Below are 18,264 nucleotides of genomic sequence, written 5' to 3' on the forward strand. Positions count from 1 at the left end.
GATTCTAATCGGCGACGATCGTTGCAAAGGCGCAAAGGTGTAAAGGCATATGCACTAAGCCAGGTTGAGCAGGGTCCTACTAGGAGCTCGACAGGTCCAACGTATAGGAAGCAAATTCCTTCTATTCTGCCCACAATCTAATGTAATTCAACTCAGGTGGCTATCATGCATGCAACACATAGCATTGAGGTATTTGAACGAACAGACAAAGAAAATAAAGGAAATCTTTTTGACATTAGAAAAAAAAGACACGCTCGTAGAAAAAATGGGGTAACATGGTTTAATCAAATCCAGCCGTTCCGTCAACTCAGTCCATATCCATACCCTCCACAACCTCTTCCACACCACCGTCGACTCTCGCGCGCAACTTGCGTCGCTCGGTCTTGAAGACCTTCGTCTTGGCGGGCTCGACATCGGCGACCTTGGCGTCCGCGTTCTCGCGCAGCTCACGGGGCAGCAGGTGCTCATTCTCGGAGACCAGCTTGAAGTTCTCGGCGGTCTCACGCTCGCGGTTACCGGCCATACGCTTCTTGTAGAAGACTCGCTCGCGACGCGCCCGAATCTCCTCGACCCGCTCCATGGCGTGCAGGGTCTGGGCCATAAGCTGGCGGTTGTAACGGGTGGGAACGTTCCGGCGGGCGGCGAACTGCAGCGTGCGGTCGACTTGCATTTCCTTGCCGGCGTGTTGACGGGAGATCTTGGTCCATTTCACCTTACGGGCCTGGCGTTTCTTGGTGAATGCGCGCTGGCATTTCGAGCGGCAGAATCTGAATGCCTTGGCTGTACACCGGTATTAGCGCACTCCGGGGGGTGGGGATATTTCAAGATCCAGAATATCGCGGGCCTGCGTACCATCGTTTCTAACGAAGGTGATACCCTTCGAGGGATACGTCGGGCGACTGTTGGATGGGTGTCAATTCGGAGTTCGGGTTGCGACCTCGATTAGTGGGGGTGGACGAACCTGCAGAAAAAGCAATTCTCAATCCTACAGCTAGTCAGCGCGCAAGTTCCTTGCTCGGGGATTTGTTTCACCAACGTACCTCATTTTGGCGGATGTGAGTGCTCTCAGTCGTTTGGGGAGGTGTGGAGTCTAAACTGACGATAAAAAAATTCTTTGATAACAGGATAATCAGGCGGTGAGGGGCGGCATTTGACACGGCTCGATCGGGATTAGTGCTGCTGAGTCAGTCGTCCCAATTTTTGCCAAGACAAAGACAGCCCTCAAGAGAAAGAATGTTGGAAAGCGAGCAATCTTAAATAACCTTATCTTGGTGGTCCTGATGTGTTGCGATCGAGAGTATATAGGATTATATCTGAAGCATCTAGCGGGAAATGCCTTGTAGTGCAACCGTTGCTCATCGTATCTTCTACACAACACAACTTCTACCGAAAATTCCCTTCGCCTACTACTTCTAACCATCTATACCGGACCCAACCCCTAGGATCATTCCACTAGGCGCAACGACACCCTCCAGGGCCTTCGAGTGATTGGATTGCTACCCGAGGCCGAAATTGTGTCTTCTACTGTTCTGCTGAGTCGGAGATCGTTGATCCTTCCCCCCGCTCTCAGGCTTCGTTCGCGAAGTCGAGCGTTTTCCCGTGGATGTGCATAAACCGTAGCACAGCTCATAAGAGGGATGGCTTGTTACGTGGGAGGAGTCCAGGTATAAGATGTGACTGAGGTAAAGAAACAAGAATCACGCATTGTTAAACATAATCAAAGTGCCCAAACGACTACGTGGCACACTGTGTCCTTATTCGATAAAAGAGCGAGGAACCTCTCCTTCCTATGCCTTGTAAAATAGCGCACAAACCGTGCATCGGAATCTTTGCTGCCGGAGAGGATTCTGCCAACCGATCCCACTGGGCCTTCCTATTACGCACACACCAATATGACTTCGGTGATATCTACTAAGTCGTCCCTACGAACCCAGAAAAGTTCTGATATCACGACGGTCGCCGCGAGGCAACCACTACTAGGGCATAACAGGCGATGGGGATGTTCGATAGCTGGTCTAAACGTCAAAGATCTATCAAATACTAATATTTAAAGTGAAACGGCGCCGAGGCAGCAGGTGCCCGGACAGGACAAAGAGGAATTAGCTCGCTTGAAATTGAAAAATTTGTTGAGCCGGACACTACAGAAATTCAAGTCCAAAGGGCCTGGATGATGGCGCGTAAAGTAGCGAGGGGGCCAATCTAACAGAGTAAGACTGTGACTAGAAGACGAACGATCCAGGGTACGAGTCAAGTTCTTTCCGACATGCGGAAGGCGCGTGATCCCTTATCATTGGCGTCGAGACGCGCTTTCCTTCAGAAACACTAGAACTGATGACGAGCAGCCCCCTTCATACTGATTTCCCATTCACAGGATGTCGGAAATCACTACCTTATATTCTCCCACTATCAAAATATCGAAATATCACCGCATCAGCCAGACTATCAATACCATCATTATCTGATACACGAACACCCATCAACCGACCATGTCATCTCAGCTCAACCCCCAATTCCCCACCTTTGTCATACCCATGGCGCGCCCTGTCCCCAGATGCAAATGTCCCGGCAATCACTTCTATAACACATGTCCTTTAGACAACCCAATCCGTACCGGATCGACCAGTGGGTCCACACACACTTTACGTTACCCTATGGAGGAACCGAAAGAGTCGAGCCTGGTTGTTACACATGGACATGAATATGACAAAGACCGCCTCAAAAAATTAATAGACACACCACTACCCGAGATCGGAAAGGTGGACATCTCACCTTTGTTGCGGGTGCAAACACTCTACCAGGCCCTGGCCAATAGCACTCGACTGTTAGCAGCCACGGTGAAGGAAAAGAAGGATAGAGGAAAGCCGCGGAGAGCCAGAGGCCCCCCCGCAAGGACAGGCGATGTTGGCGCCAGTGCCAATGTTGCGGAAACACCAGCGTCAAGCGCACAGAATACCGATGGCCAAACGGAGGAGTCCAAGGATCCCAATCTCGAAGAACAATTTTTGGAAAAGATGATCGACATGGTGAAGGGCATGCTCAGTTGCTGCGAGGTGCTTGTAGACGTTGCGGGCGGAGCTGCGCTCAAGGAGAGACCGGAACCATTTGTGGCAACACTAGTGCCTAAAGATAAACCTACTCAGGTTGCAACATGGAAAGAATGGCTGCACGGTCTTGATCGGAATGTCTTGTTCAGCGAAGATTACCGAAAGGGCATGGCTCAACTATGCAGGGCACAGCGAGGCCTGAAAAAAGAATTAACGAAACTCCAAGGCAAACTTCCCTCTAGACCGGACAGCCAAGAGGGTATTGAGGACGTTGAGGAGCTAGAGACGAAAGAGGATTGGTCCTGGATCGGTGATGAGACAGAGGATTTTGAAGAAATAGACGGAGTGGATGATTCCTCGGAGATAGGAAATTGATCGTCACATGTGCTTTGTGCTTGGGCTTTCTGCTTCTGCGTTCTGATCGTTTCTCATGCCTACCTTCGAGGGCATACCGGCGAAGTCCTTGATGGGCATCCCAGCTGCTCAGCTCCTGTTCTTTTCTTGCTATCACTCTTCAAGTAGCTCAATTTAGCTTTCACTGGCATAGACGCCAGAACCTATCCAAATCATATGATAACAGAATTAATAATGCTACCCTCTGACCAAATGATCCTTAATAATCCTCGATCGAATACGATTCGTATTCGTGCCCACGACCACATACAAATATGGCTTCCAGTCCAAGATTCCCGAAGAGCATCCAAACAGCCTCAGTCATCTCAACAGCCTACTCAGATACCCAATAACCATGTCAAAAATGATCACCATCTTCGGGGCCACCGGCGTTCAAGGCACCTCCGTCATCCAGCACGTCCTGAATGTCCCCGACCTGTCCAAGGAATTCCGCATCCGCGGTGTTACTCGCGATATCTCAAAGCCAGCAGCCCAGGAGCTACTCGATCAAGGCATCGAACTCGTTACTGTATTCTTCCACTTTCCTTCATTCCTTTTTTCTCTATGCGAGCCACCTCCCACTCCCAACCCCCAAGCCATGCTAATTTATACTCACAAGCCCAACCCACCCGCCAGATCTAACTACATATCTAATCTATACATATAGGCCGACTTAAACCAACCTCCAACCCTCCCCACCACCCTCCATGATACGCACACCATCCTCCTAACAACAGACTACTGGACCCACCAAAACCCCCAAAGAGAATACCAACAAGCCAAGCACGTCATCGACGCCGCGATCGCCACCGGCGTGAGCCACTTGATCTTTTCATCTCTGGATAGCACCGTCCAGCAGACAGACGGGCGGTATCGGAATGTCGGTCACAGGGAGGGGAAGGCTAGAGCGGAAGAATATCTTCGACTGCGTCTTCGTCTTCGGGCGTCTGGGATGAGGTGGACGGTTTTGCTGGTGGGGTATTATATGAGTAATTTTTTGGGGTTGGTGGGGAGGTTCGTTGGTGATGGGGACGTGGATAAGGAGATGGAGATGGAGGGGAAGGGGGAGGAGGAATATTTGTTGCGGTATCCGTTTGAAGGGGAGAGAAGGGTTTTGCCGTTGGTTGATGCGGAGAGGGATGTTGGTGAGATTGTTTCTCTCTTTCTTGTTCTGCTTGGGTTTTATCTATGTCTACTCTGGGCTGTGGACTTTTCTTTGTGCTGTTTTTGGGGCTACATGGGGTGAGGTGTGAGGTGGTTTGTGATCCAGGGTTGCTAACTTTTCGTACAGGGCTATTCGTGGGAGCTATCCTGAAAGATTTAGATAAATTCGCAGGCCGCCGCATACTCATCGCTGATCGGTATTACTCTGCCTGTGAAATCATGGAAACATTCTCTCAGGTGACAGGAAAGAAAGGAATATTCTGCCAAGTGACGCCCGAGGGGTTTAGGGATCTGGCACCGAAGGGATGTGGAGTGGAGTATATGGAGACTCATCTGATGATTGATGAGTATGGGTATTTTGTGGGAGGGGAGGAGAGGTTGAATGAAAGTAAGGAGTTGGTAAAAGGTGAGACTTCGTCTTTGGGGGAGTACTTTGGGAGGGTTTCTGGTCATCGGGATTGAGGAATAAGTTGGATGCGTATTGGCTTGAAGGTATTTGGAGCTTTCCATTCGAATAATATCATTTCTAACACGCCATGGTGTGTATGCAGAGCTTTTAAGGGATATACAACCATATTAATTAAGAATATTAAACCGTTGTGGTGATCATTGGTATAATCTATCGATCCAACGCTTGTTCCTGACACTATGGAACAGTTAGCAATACCTCAAACCAACCCGAAAGAAAGAAAACTCACCATCTGCCAATAAGTCCCCCTCCTCCTCAGCAACTCCTGATGAGTACCATACTCAACAACCCCAGAACCCCTCCCCGGTTGCCCCTCCCCAAAGACAAAGATCGTGTCCGCCTTTTGGATCGTCGCAAGCCGGTGCGCAACAGCCACAATCGTCATATTCTTCTTCCCCGCCAGATTCTCAATAGCGGCCTGCACGGTCTTCTCGGACTGCGAGTCCAAACTCGACGTCGCCTCATCTAGAAGCAGAAGAGTTGGTTTACGCAGTAACGCGCGCGCGATGCAGAGCCGCTGACGTTGGCCACCACTCATCGATGCTTGCGCCTTGACGCCGAGGTCCGTGGAGTAGCTTTGTGGAAGGGAGGTGATGAAGTCGTGGATTTCAGCGTCTTTGCAGACCTGGATGATTTCGTCATCGGTGAAGTCGTCGTCCTTGAGGCCGAGGGTGATGTTCTCGCGGATACTGCCTTCGAAGAGCTTAGGCTCTTGTGCCACGAGGGAGAGTGCGTGGCGGTAGGATGCTAGGTCGATGGATGAGATATCGTGGCCGTTCATGAGGATGGAACCTCGGATAGGATCGTAGAATCTCTCTAAGAGGGAGATGACGGACGTTTTGCCGCAGCCAGATGGGCCTACGAAGGCGACAAATTGGCCGCTTTTGATGTCGACGTTCAAGCCGGTGAAGAGAGGGGTATCGCGCGTGGGGTACTTGAATGCGACGTTGCGCAGCTCTATGCTCGCTCCGACATCGTTGTTCAAACCCTCGCTTTGTTTTTCATCGGTAGAATGGTCCTGCGATTGAATGCCCAGGCGAGATTTCAAGATACGATTTGCGGATGCGATGCCATGTGCGTAATTCGACCCGTAACTGAAGAATTGACCGGCTTGTTGACCGCTCTGGACGATACCCATGTAGATGACGAAGAAGGTGGTTGGCTCGTATTCTCTGGACGCAAGAAGCTGGCCTCCGTACCTGGTCACGTTAGCTTCAATTGTAACCCTTCTCCAAACGGATGAAAAAAATAGAAAACGAAAAAGAAATAAGCTTACCAGAACGTCAGCGCCATCGCACAAAGCTCAATACTATCCGAGAAAGCAAAAACCAACGTCGCATACCAAGCCTTATTAAAAGCCTTTTTCTGCTGATCTCGCAGAAGATCTGCGTACCGACCGAGAATAGTATCTTCCATCGTCAACGACGAGACGGTTCGGAATGCTCCGATAGCCTCCGCTGCAAACTGCGAGCTACCGTTATAAACCTTCGCATTCATCGCCTCAAACTGCACCTCAAACCGAATGCGCATATACGCAGCGAAGAAGATGACCGGCAAGGCGGCAAAAACCGCCACGAGACTCAGCTTCCAACCAAATGAGAAAGCAATGGCAACGCAACCGAGAATGTTGAAGATAGAAACCACGGGCAGGGCGCCGTTCATGCCGATAATTTCTTGCAGCTGCTTAGGGTCGGTGGTTAATCTGCCCATGAGAGATCCAGAAGCGTTCTCATCCAAGTCATAGAACGACATCGGCTTTTGTAGTGTGTTCTGGAAATACTCCATGCGGTAGGTGGCGCAAACTTTCTGGTGGGATATTAGCTCACACTGGCTGCCAGGAGAAGGGGAGAGGAGAGCATACCATGGAGCACATATGAGAAGCAAAACCCAGGAAGAAGTAGAAAACGCCAATGGCAAGAGCGAGAATGAAAAACATCAAGGCCCAAAAGTTAGCAGCATCGGCCAGTTTCTGGCCCCTGAACTGAAACACCTCGAGTAATTTAGCAAAGAGCCAGCTTTGGAGAGCATATGCACCTAGATGAACGTTAGTAAAACTTGCGCAAAGAAAACGAAAAGCCCAGGGTGCTTACCTCCAGCCCCCATGCAGGCGATCAAAGTCAGGATGTAATATGGCCAGAGAGTACGCTGTTCATAAAGCATCAAACCAATTGTCCCAAAGAAACCCTTGGACTTTGTCTCGTCTGCGTTGACCCCTTTGCGCTCATCTTCATGCACGGACAAGGTTCTAGCGGTGGCTTCTTCTTTCAACTCGTGCAAGCTTTCCGTCGAGTCGGTATCCGCCTCCGTTGCGAGTTCGAGTTGCTGCGCGTTCACAAGACCGCTGTACACGCCGTTTTCAATGGTCAGAAGCTCGTCGTGAGTGCCTTGTTCAACACTGACACCGGCCTTCATGACCACGATGTGATCGGCCTGTTGGACGGTGGAGAGTCTATGAGCGATGACGATGGTCGTTCGGTTCTGGGATACCCTCTCGAGAGCAGCTTGGACGATTCTTTCGCCACGCACGTCGATCGCGCTCGTTGCCTCGTCTAGGATCAAAATTGCGGGTTGTTTGATGATGCTTCGCGCGATCGCTAATCGCTGGCGCTGACCGCCACTAAGTTTGATGCCGCTCTCCCCAACTTCCGTGTCATAACCCTGGGAAGATTAGCGGACGTCTACTAATCAAGAAATCAACACACCTCTGGCAGACGAAGGATGAATTCCTCGGCAAATGCCTCCCGACACGCCTCTTCGACAAGCTGCTTTTTTACTTCAATCGACTCGTGCTCCCATTTCGTACCGATAAGACCGAAGGCGACATTATCGAAAATGCTGTTATTAAAAAGGAAAGGTTCCTGCTGCACGAGGCCGATTTGCGAACGCCACCACTTCAAGTCTAGACTGTTAATATTATGATCACCGACGAGAATAGATCCTTGTTGCTCGTCATCCGAATCTAATTGGTACCACCGTTCGACCAACGCGACAATCGTACTCTTTCCCGACCCTGACGGTCCAACCAACGCCGTCGTCTTGCCCTGTTCGAAACGAGTGTTCAGGCCCTTAAGGACTGGGACTTCAGACCGCGTGGGGTACGAGAAATGTGCATCTCGAAAAACAATATCCACCTGAGCCGAGACCTCGGGTTCACGGAGACCCGAAGTGTCTACTTTCTGGGCGTCCATGATTTCGAAAAAAGAGGCGGATGCGCTAACGGCCTTAGTGATGATCATTAGCGGCGATGCGATCGATCCGAGAATGCTGACCACGAGCATGATCGAGAAGAAGACGCTGCGTATAAAGAGTTAGCCGACTCCATATAATCCGCAAGAAATTGATATGACATACATGATCACGGTGTTAATTTTCGAGATATGCCCCTCGCGGAACAGTTTCAACCCAAACCAAAAAGCCAAGGAGTAGCTGCAGTACATGGCGAAAAAGATACACGTCAAGTTAATACCCAGAAAGACAGCCATGCGTTGGCCGCAAAGGCGTGACTCCCGCACCCAGGCACCATATTTGGCCGACAAGGGGCCCTCCGCACCCAGCGAACAGACCGTTCGGATAGAACTTAGCACTTCTCCGGAGATCGACGAGTGTTTCTCGTCCGCTTTGTCAACCTGTTGTTGGGTTTTCGTGATGAGCGGAAGGTTTAGACTGAGTGCGATTAAGATAAATAGAAGTGATGCACTGGTGACGAGAGTTAGAGCCCACGAGTAGGTAAACGCGATGATGTAGGCTGTAAGCAGTAGGGTGAGCGACTGGATGAGAATGGCTAGCTTGTCGGCGACACTCTGTTGGATGCTGTTGGACAGCGTGGTTATGGTGTTCGTGACGCTTCCTACGGACAGTTGATCGACTTTGCTAATCGGTTGGGAGAAGAGGGACTCCATGTATTCTAGACGTAGCGAAGCCGATACGCGAAGGCCCGTGATACGGAAACAGAGCTGTTGAGCAGGGGTTAGATCGATGCTTTATCATATGAAAGCCGGACCCACCATCGCGAAATACGTGAGACCAAATTTGGCGATGAACAGGTATACAATATACAAGCTAGAGCCGGTCAGCGCGCGCAAGAAAGTGACCGAGGTTTCTCCTTCTGATTCCTACCTCAGCTGGCTCACCTGGGACTTGAAATCGCTCTCCGATACCGAGCTCCCCGGCGTGAAATATTCCGTGAATTCCCCCACCAGACCACCGAATACAATATTCATTATAGGTAGAGGCTGGATGGAACGATAAGCAGGCGTTCAAGCACAGCGGGGACGAACATACCACTCCCGAACCGATTGAGCTGAGGACTCCCACAGCCAGTACGATGCGGTCTCTTCTGTTGGTATAAGACAGAATCCTCTGGTATCGTGTTAGCGAAGAATTAAACATTGATCCTAAGCGAGTCATACAAAGTAGTTGGCTAATGAGACCGATTGCTGAGGCGATTCATTTTGTTTCTCGGCTTCATCGTGACGGTCTTCAGCCTGATCCGAGTCTGTAGGATTGGTACTTTGCCCATCGAGAGTAATCGATGCCGACGCTTCCCCAGGAACTCCATTGTTATCGCTTGAGCACTTGAGAGGCTCAGCCTGTGCAGAATTGGTCATGATGGAGGTCAGTAAAGAATGCCAATTCCACCTCAATCATCCTTGCGGCGCAGGAAGGGATGGGGTGGAAGACAGGGTGAAATTATATCATGACCCATGAGCTGCATTCAAGTAAGGCAGACGCAGGTTTTCACAAAGTGGATACAGGCTGCATGTCAGCTAGACCGACAATGTAACCCGCCTAACCAGTGTCCATGGATTCAGGATGGACAAAGAATACGGGATCGACCGGCTGGACTCTCCAATGCGCTCGTGATTGGCGCAACTGCCGCCCCGCCCGGACCTTCGGGATTTCCTTAAATGTCCGGCGTGACTTCGGACTTTCAAGGAAATCCCCAAATTCCTTCCCCCTTGTTCCTTTTCCACTTTCCTTGTTCACCGTGACACAGTGTCTGTGTCCCACTCACCCCCCTTCGCCCCCCACTTGGACGTAGTTGTCTCTACCTATTATTATTCTTAGTGGTTATGACTGCCCAGAGACCTTTGATGCAGATTTCGGTAAGTGGGGCGCCTCAATCTGCCTGGATGGGTCGCTGCTATCGTGACGTGTGCTGATCATTGTTATTGCTGGTTCTTGGGTAGTGCACCCGTTGCAAGTCTAAGAAGGTATGTACTGTCCTCTGGTATAAGGTGAGATGTATATATGCAGTTTGCCGTCCGTTGAATAAATGGCCCGACTAGCTTACCATGGCCCTTTGTCTACGGTGTACTGCCTAGATTCGATGCAATAGGGTTCACCCTCGGTGCGACAAGTGTGATGCTATTGGCACGGAATGTATTTACCTTCCTCGGAAGGCTAGAGCAAAGAAGCCACGGTATGCCGATGTCTTGGCCCTGAGTGCATCCTGTCGCACCGATTTATGCATGACAGCCCCTAATCCCAGGTGGATGCGTCTGACGGTTCTATGACGGTAGGGGAAACCCGGAGAAGGACATCCTCTCTCGCATTTTAGATCGTCTAGAGCGACTTGAGGAACATTGTATGCTCAGTAAGGAGTCCGGAGATGGAGATCAAGATGATGATTCGAGCTCCATGTCCGTCTCCGACGTGGATTCGGAGACCCATAGATCCCTGTGGAAGGATGATATTATGGCCCCCGTGAAGCCCATCCGACCGATGCGGGGTGCGATCTATACTTTGTTAAATCGTCTGAAGAAAGACGATACTAAGGCTCTGCTGTGGTCGACCGTCTTCTGTCAGCTGCCCTACGTGGGCTTTGACGTGTTCGACCACGAGGTGTGTCGCAATGCCCTCGAGAACGCGGTGGCGGAAATTCAATTATGGGAAGACATGCAGGATAGCGGCTTGGCACCTACACCCAGTTCAATCAACAAAGAAAGGGCAGCTCGATGGATAAATTGTCCGTACCAACCAGAGCTCGCCTGCAGATTGCGGTGCTAATTTAGTTTTGTTTAGTGTACTTTGATGGCCATCAATTCGAGGCCTTCCGTGTACCGCTGGACCGGAAGTTTTTGCTGTCGATTCCCGACCTGCGTGAGATCCCCCATGTTCAACTCGACGCCACCTCGCAGATACTTTATTACAGTGCCCTTGTGCAGGGTCTCTTCATAGACCCGGAGCCCGTACCCAATCGGTCTGCTCTTGTTCGGGATATCTACCTTATCGTGGCAGAACTGGCAGACAGCTGGGTCAATTCAGTCCAAATCACCGTGCCTGATTTATATGCATCGTTTTTCGTGGTAGGTGCCGGCACCAAACTTGTGTTGTTCACTTCTACATGTCTCACTAATTTCTCCATATCAGCTCTCCACCGCGCTGGAAAACTGCAAAACGGAGCTGGCGTGGAGGAGCTTCGGTCATACTATCACTATTGCAAGAGCCTTGGGTTACTTGACCGTCGATGCCGACACCGAAGTGCCGAACCAGCAGGGATTCCCGGAAGACAGTCGCTATGCGCAACAGGTCAGCAAGAATCGAATGCGGTTCGAATTCTGGCATTTGTTGCGTATGGACTGCGTCTTCCGCCTGCATTTCGGTAAACCCGCTCTGATCACTGCCGGGTCGTGGGCGGTTAACTTCCCCGACCCAAGCATCAACGGCGTTACTCACATGTCTACCCGATATATCCAAATCCACTTTCTGGCCTCGATGCGTCTTACGCTAGTATTGCTAAAATACCTAGATTTGTTGGAGTTTACTACAGATGATAACAGTGCCACGTTTGACGAGTCGTTGGATAGTCTTATAACAGAAGTCGAGTCAATCATGCGCAATTGGAACGCGGTAGGTTGAATGTGCTGTTAACAGCCTACTCTCTCTAACCACTCGACAGGACGAGCTGTTTAGCAACACCAACAACCACATCGACCTGCGATTCTGCATGGACATTTTCGTCAGCTGCTATAAGATGCTGATAATGTTCCACCAGTCCAAAAAAGACAATCAGGCCAATATAGTCCTGTCAGAAAGGTCTCTTGAAGTTGCTAGAGCCTCCATGATAATGATCCAGAAGATCGTGGGCTCTTCTACGAACCAATACTGGGGTATCAGGTATGCGTGCCTTTCACCAGAGAATGCCATCTTGCTCGACTAACTGTGGAACTCCTACAGTATATACTTCATGTACGAAGCCGTACCCTTCTTCATTCTCTGCTGGGGCATCCTTGCGGACCCAACCCACAAGAATGCCCAGGCCGATCTCGGCCTGATGGCTTGGCTCGGGTGTTTTGTCGAGAGGACTTCTCTCGAGCAGACGGAGAAAAAGCCGATCAGCATTATGCTGAAGGCTATTATTACGTGCTGTCGGAATGTTATGTTTGATGCATGATCAAATTGTCTCGGTTCATATGGTACATTTCGGTCGAACTTTTGTCATTTCTCTATGGTGGGAAGGCTATCTGTTGAGGATTTGAGCGATGGGTGGCATATTTGATTACTTTTGATGTTGGTTCGGAGGAAAGCTATAAACTTGAAGGCAGCAATAGGAGAATCTTTTGGGTTTTTGCGGGAGGGTTTCGAAACTCTCGGGTTTAGATTAGTTGAGTATACAAGCTTAGTTTATGTTTTGTTCGCGAACTGAGACATGATATAGAACAAGATAGTTCGGAATCAAAAGGCAGGTTTATTTCTTGAAAGAGAGAGACAAGCAATTAAGAAAGCCAGAAACAATAACATATTGGACAAAAAGAAAAACTCAGTCCGGTTCCACCTTCCAGGAACACATCCAACACAAGCCCTAACCAGATCTAACTAACCTACACCCTCATCCAGCCCTTTACTAACCCCCAACCCAAAGGAATCCCATACCTCTAACACCCATAAACCAACCTAAACCCCAAATCCCCCTCCCCACCATCCACCCGATTCACAAAATCCACATTCCCCTCCCCATCCTGCCAGCCACTCAACTCCACCAAGAAACTCATCGTCTCAACACACGTCCCACTCGCCAACCAGCTCACCTGCGCCTCATTCGTTCTCTCCGTCGGAAACCTAGCCGTCGCAACCATCTGATCTTTCACCGGAGGACGGTTCCAAGTCGGCGCGTTTGCTGGTTCCCAGGGTGTTGTTTTCCAGATATCGGCTTGCGTGGCGGGGCCGGATGCGATTTCGTTGGCGGCGGTGAGTTCAGGCAGCGCGAGTTGGAGAATACAGCCTGTTGCGGTGGTGGAGATGTTTGTGAATGTGAGGGACACGGTTTGCGTGTTGCGAGAGGGGTTGGTGGTCCGGGTTAGGGTGAGTTGGGTGCCGAGGTTGGGGGTGTCTGGGGTTGAGAGGTTGAGGATGGAGATTGTTGAGGGGGCGAGGGTCGTACAGGTATCTCGCTGGGTGAGGTCGATGGGTGTTGCCGTGCTGGTGATGGCAGTGGTGAGGAAGAGGAGGAGGGTTGGGAGGAGGACGTTATACATCTTGAATGAAGTTGGGTTGGGTTGATTCTTGATTTAGTTGAGGAGTTCAGGTTCTTGGTTCTGGTGGTGAGACAGGACGCTGAGGAAGAGGGAGGACAGGGCCTTTATATAACCTTGAGTTGAACTCCAAGGGCCGAGGAACTAACATGAAAGAATCTATTCCAAGATTAGACCGGATTTCTGTCTAGCTCAGTATCTCTTTTCTAATTTCGTAAACCTATAGACAGAAATGCGAATTTGACCAGCAAATCCTATATCCACAAAAATTGCCTCAATCATACCCAGATTGAAAGGACAAACGCCGCAGAGCAACCACCAAGATAAGACACCGAATCTGACCTGTCTCTAGAGCAAGCACAAGCGGTGAATACTCCACCTGTTCGTATATGGCGCCTCCCGCGTCCCTTACTTCCTCTTACCGAGGACCTCGCAATAGAGTCTGTGTCCCATTCCACAAGACTAAGGGACATTGGGCTGTTGTCGCGAACACGAGAAGCACCAGGGCGTTTTTATGATACGTCTTACCAATAATGCGGGTATGTGGCGCTAATGGCACATGTAGTAATGAAACCTGGGGAATGGGCGTATACTTAGTCGGACGTGTATGATGTATGTCTGCCTGGCTAGCCTAGCTACAAGGATTACAGCTTTGAGAGAGATCTCATGGAACACGATGAAAAGGGTGAATGAGGATAGATGTTCGAGAGGCACCCTGCAGACGAGGTAGGACAGGGCGCAATAATCGGGGATTCTGGGGTGAGGGGCATCCAGAAACATATGGACGGTGGGAATCTGCGGGCTTATATTCTTTAGGCCCTAGATAGAAGACGCAAGGAAAGGGATTTAGAGGGTGTTGGCCATAGATGGGGATGTTGGTGTTCCTGCTATATACCTGCATTTGGCTATGGGGAGGCTGTGGGGCTTGTGATCAGTCAAAGAGACACCAGAAGATATTCTCAACTTACTGCTGGGACTGAAAATCTGAGTAGTTAGAGTCGTATCAGCACCTTAGAGGTTTAGACATATCCCTCGTAGCCGGCTGTCCAATCAATCAAACCTCACAGCATGATGGATCCAACAATTGAGTGCCAAAGAAGATAAAGACAATGGTTAAGAAGTGGCTGCAAGGGGATATACTGGGATATGAAACTCTCATTATACGTGTGATAATTCAATACTCATATGATGTGAGAGGTGTCATCAGAAACGCCTACGCCTACGCCACTAGAACCTGCTCACCTAGTCCCCGCTGCTATATGTAAGAGCTGATTGCAATCACTATTGCATTTGGGGGATTTAGAAGCTCACTCTAGACCAGCAATGCCTCTGGCGATACCAGATCCACCAGCCCCAAAATCGGCTCCGACTGCTTCCAAGCAAGGCGTTGCTGGACCAACTTAGAGTACGTCTTCAAATCTACAATCGAGTACGAAATAAACGAAACTTCCTATGAACATCAAATCAGCATTCCTCTCCCATCTGTAACCCAACCTCCTGACCCCAAAACAAAGCATGAACAGACATATCTCCTGGCAATAAATCCCACTACACGTAAACAGAATATGAACCATCCGATTCCCCGTCTCCTGGTAGCACTCACCCCCACCCCCATTATACAAGCTCCCTAGCATAAAGAAATGCCCCACCAGCCTTCAGCTCCGCGCCAACGACTCCCTTATCGAGATTCGGACCAAAGTCAGGCTTCTCGTCGCCCCAGAGATGGCTCCCCGGAACGACACGCGTGGCGCCGATCGCCCGCGTCGTGTCGCAGCCTGGCACAAAAAGACCGAGCAGCATGTCTCGAGCATGATGTTCTTGTCGTCCCGGTGGAGTTTCTGAGCTTTGGCGCGGGCCGAATATCCATTGTGATTGAGATAGAAAGGAGAGGGCGGGTGGGGTTCGTCGTTATACCAGTTTGTTGTTTCGATAGCGAGGAACTCCTCGGCCATGTCCTGACAGGGTATCAATTAGAATGCATTGGTCGAGGTGAGTTGGGGCTAAGGTCCAAGGGCATATACCTGGTAAAGAGGATCGGAGAAGAATTTCTCGCGAACGGTCTGACTGCGTCCGAGTAGGCGGGTGCAGGTTCTCGTTCCTCCCTTCAGAGCTATAATGGTGGTTCAGATGCGGCTTTCGTACAGATTATGACTGATAAATTACTTACCACCGATGTCGCTCGCCTTGTTCTTCTCGGATAACCATGGGTCGGGCTCTTGTTGTGCCTGCTCTAGGGCCTCCAGGGTTGTGAAATCCTGAACAATAACGCAGCCGCCTTTCTTCAAGGCGTTTATGAAGTTGTCACACGGGGCTCGGGAAGGAACTCTCTGGATGTGCTGGGACGGCATGCTTCTCAGATGTTGTGTTGAAGCTGGAGTAGAACGTAGTGTTAAGCGTTTGAGTTGCGCGTGAAGTTATAATTGGAAATTAGATTTAGGAGTGGAACTATATAAATACCGATCGGAATTCTGGACAGCAATGGGAAGACTGAAGCTAAGCAGAAAAGTAAATAAGGAAAAAGGGACGGACAAGATTACGACCTTAGGTACTTGACACGAGTCATATCTATAACACTACGTGGTGGCGGCATGATCATGGCCTATCTGAACCAATATGACGCAGAAACCACCCAGCGAGATGACTTTCAATGCCAAACCAGCGTTTCTGGGTTACTAAAGTGGCCTAAAGCAATTATCCCCCGCAATCCTTTGCAAGGCGATAACGCTAGCTACGCCCGACTAGGATGAAAGAGATAATTGCGAGGATCAGGATCGGACCTGTTGCCAAGTTTCCCGACTTTGCTTAGCACAGGATGTATCAGTGATCAAAGACTCTAATGGCTGTCAGAGGAATTAAGGGCAGGTATGGTCAGACTTGGTGGTGGTATTTGGGAGTGTGTTGAAGGAATAATTCTTTTTAAAAAAGGCCAACCAAGGATCAACAAAAGAACAGAAATAGGGAATCCCTGTTCCTAGATACAGATAAGATAGATTATTGATATTTCATCAACCCGGAATTCAATTCACATTGCGCCAGCCACAAATGAAGCCCGACGTCGAAAGACAACATACAGGGGACTAGAAGTTCGTAGCCAACCTTTTCCACTCAACTCAGGTCAATCCCTTCTAAGCACTTCGCCATCTCATCAAGAATCCCTCCTTGCCAGGTCCAAATCCGTCTCCGATTGCGCAATCCTTTCAAGTCAATCCAATGCTTCTTTATGTCACGATACATGATGTACCAATTGGTGGTGGAGGCAGGTGGTATCGGCAATGTCCACTGGCGCAAGTGTTCTTGAACGTCAATATTATGTCCTATAGCCCGGTCTCCATCGTCTGACCTCTCCATGATCCCCCTGGCCCTGATGTCTGATTCAGTAACTGTAGCCCAGAAGTACGGCGGCTCGTTGTCCCAAATTTCCCATAACCATGGCATTTCCTCTTTAATGAGTCTGCGAAACAGAGACGCGGGAAGATCGTAGAAGGTGCGCGAGGCAAGACGCAATGATGCAATGTCCTTCGCGTCAAGACCGTCGAGGATCATGGTCCGTAGCTCGGGAGGGAGCCGGGGGAAGGGATCACTGGTGTCATCGGAGCTAGAACCATGAAGGGAGGAGGCCTTGAATACAGAATCTTGCTGACTGAAGGTTGGCTCAGTGTCCATAGCCTGTTTGAAGATTTCTCGTAACCGAGGTACATAAAGTGGATTGACAGCGAGCCATTCTGCACCCGGGATATGATTCCACCATTGTTCGATGCTTTGTGCGGCGTCGGGATCCCTCAGTTCCTCTGCGGGTTCGTGTCCCTGTCCACCGATACGGGCGAAGTAATCCATAAGACCGTCGATTTCAACGTGGCCAAACCGAAGGCGGCTGAGCTTCATGAAGATGGCGAAGCAGGATGGATGAAATGGCGGGTGGCTGTATGCTTCATCATAACACTTAATGAATGATTAGCATGTCAAAGATTCGCTCAGCAGGAAGCCAAAATCTTACATAACCAAATGGATCCGCAGGATCAAGCTCATCAAAACCATGTCTCACAGGACTGACCCCAGTGTAACCTGTTGTGATATCGGGCATGCCATCCGCTAGGCCGGTCAAAAAGTATTTACTCTGCAACTCCGCTGGGTGATCATCTAGCTGAGGCTGCCAGCCATCTTGTTTCAGGGCAAGTCCCTGAGCAGTTTGACAATAACGCATTTCCTCCAGGGAAATCCGATGTCCCAGGTATCCATCGTCAAGTCTACACCCCGGTCCAGCGACATGCTCGAGGTCTGACTTGTTTAGTCCAATTCGCCCATCCAATTCCATCACTGGCTCGGCCATGGGTAATCTGTCTCCGACCTTGGGAAGCTTTCCTGGCTCGTAGTCAAAGAACATGGTTCTCCAAAGATCGGACTTCATGCCTTCGCTGACGCCGTGCTTGAACCACTCGCAATTCCGGATGACATAGAAACAGCCCGTCTCCTCAGTGGAACACTCAACGTTGTCACGCCCAAGAGGATTGATCCATCCAGCTGGGCCGTACGTTGCCCATGCGGCTTCCTCGGGCTCGTCGGCCGTTCGGATACGCGCCATGTTGAAGCTGATGCCGCACAGCGCGCAGTAAATCTAACGAGAGAGTTAGTCCGCTACGTTTGGTTAGGGGAGTGCATGGTCGAACCTCGGAGTAGCCTGTTTCGAGCTGTCAGTTCAGTGTCATTGCACGCAATGAGAAAG

At 50.1% G+C, this 18,264-nt stretch overlaps 8 protein-coding genes across 8 annotated transcripts; 3 read left to right on the forward strand and 5 right to left on the reverse strand.

Moving 5' to 3' along the window:
* Nucleotides 1-307: 307 nt before the first annotated feature.
* RLP24 (ribosomal eL24 family protein) lies at nt 308-1,045 on the reverse strand (the record flags this gene model as incomplete). Its single annotated transcript, XM_046081917.1, has 4 exons — nt 308-780; nt 853-899; nt 962-985; nt 1,041-1,045. The coding sequence occupies 4 exons, from the start codon at nt 1,043-1,045 to the stop codon at nt 308-310; spliced, it is 549 nt and encodes a 182-aa protein (XP_045937873.1).
* A 1,606-nt stretch (nt 1,046-2,651) lies between these two features.
* On the forward strand, nt 2,652-3,419 carry LDX57_000270 (uncharacterized protein; the record flags this gene model as incomplete). The annotated part of the gene is made up of 1 exon (XM_046081918.1): nt 2,652-3,419. One exon carries the CDS (start codon nt 2,652-2,654, stop codon nt 3,417-3,419), a length of 768 nt encoding a protein of 255 aa, XP_045937874.1.
* A 382-nt stretch (nt 3,420-3,801) lies between these two features.
* Nucleotides 3,802-4,752, forward strand: LDX57_000271 (uncharacterized protein; the record flags this gene model as incomplete). The annotated part of the gene is made up of 3 exons (XM_046081919.1): nt 3,802-3,966; nt 4,105-4,578; nt 4,729-4,752. The coding sequence occupies 3 exons, from the start codon at nt 3,802-3,804 to the stop codon at nt 4,750-4,752; spliced, it is 663 nt and encodes a 220-aa protein (XP_045937875.1).
* Nucleotides 4,753-5,088: 336 nt separating this feature from the next.
* Nucleotides 5,089-9,677, reverse strand: LDX57_000272 (ABC transporter ATP-binding protein; the record flags this gene model as incomplete). Its single annotated transcript, XM_046081920.1, has 11 exons — nt 5,089-5,247; nt 5,300-6,269; nt 6,347-6,876; nt 6,932-7,104; nt 7,161-7,728; nt 7,773-8,364; nt 8,422-9,023; nt 9,075-9,129; nt 9,187-9,302; nt 9,352-9,429; nt 9,480-9,677. 11 exons carry the CDS (start codon nt 9,675-9,677, stop codon nt 5,221-5,223), a joined length of 3,909 nt encoding a protein of 1,302 aa, XP_045937876.1. The 3' UTR covers nt 5,089-5,220.
* A 982-nt stretch (nt 9,678-10,659) lies between these two features.
* LDX57_000273 (transcription factor domain-containing protein) lies at nt 10,660-12,466 on the forward strand (the record flags this gene model as incomplete). The annotated part of the gene is made up of 5 exons (XM_046081921.1): nt 10,660-11,038; nt 11,095-11,378; nt 11,443-11,922; nt 11,972-12,189; nt 12,250-12,466. 5 exons carry the CDS (start codon nt 10,660-10,662, stop codon nt 12,464-12,466), a joined length of 1,578 nt encoding a protein of 525 aa, XP_045937877.1.
* A 481-nt stretch (nt 12,467-12,947) lies between these two features.
* On the reverse strand, nt 12,948-13,547 carry LDX57_000274 (uncharacterized protein; the record flags this gene model as incomplete). The annotated part of the gene is made up of 1 exon (XM_046081922.1): nt 12,948-13,547. One exon carries the CDS (start codon nt 13,545-13,547, stop codon nt 12,948-12,950), a length of 600 nt encoding a protein of 199 aa, XP_045937878.1.
* Nucleotides 13,548-15,199: 1,652 nt separating this feature from the next.
* On the reverse strand, nt 15,200-15,892 carry LDX57_000275 (uncharacterized protein; the record flags this gene model as incomplete). Its single annotated transcript, XM_046081923.1, has 3 exons — nt 15,200-15,499; nt 15,566-15,654; nt 15,712-15,892. 3 exons carry the CDS (start codon nt 15,890-15,892, stop codon nt 15,200-15,202), a joined length of 570 nt encoding a protein of 189 aa, XP_045937879.1.
* Nucleotides 15,893-16,649: 757 nt separating this feature from the next.
* On the reverse strand, nt 16,650-18,123 carry LDX57_000276 (uncharacterized protein; the record flags this gene model as incomplete). The annotated part of the gene is made up of 2 exons (XM_046081924.1): nt 16,650-17,483; nt 17,539-18,123. The coding sequence occupies 2 exons, from the start codon at nt 18,121-18,123 to the stop codon at nt 16,650-16,652; spliced, it is 1,419 nt and encodes a 472-aa protein (XP_045937880.1).
* Nucleotides 18,124-18,264: the final 141 nt, after the last annotated feature.

Source organism: Aspergillus melleus, assembly GCF_016097325.1.
Source record: "Aspergillus melleus strain CBS 546.65 chromosome Unknown contig1, whole genome shotgun sequence".
Classification (NCBI taxonomy): Eukaryota; Fungi; Ascomycota; class Eurotiomycetes; order Eurotiales; family Aspergillaceae; genus Aspergillus; species Aspergillus melleus.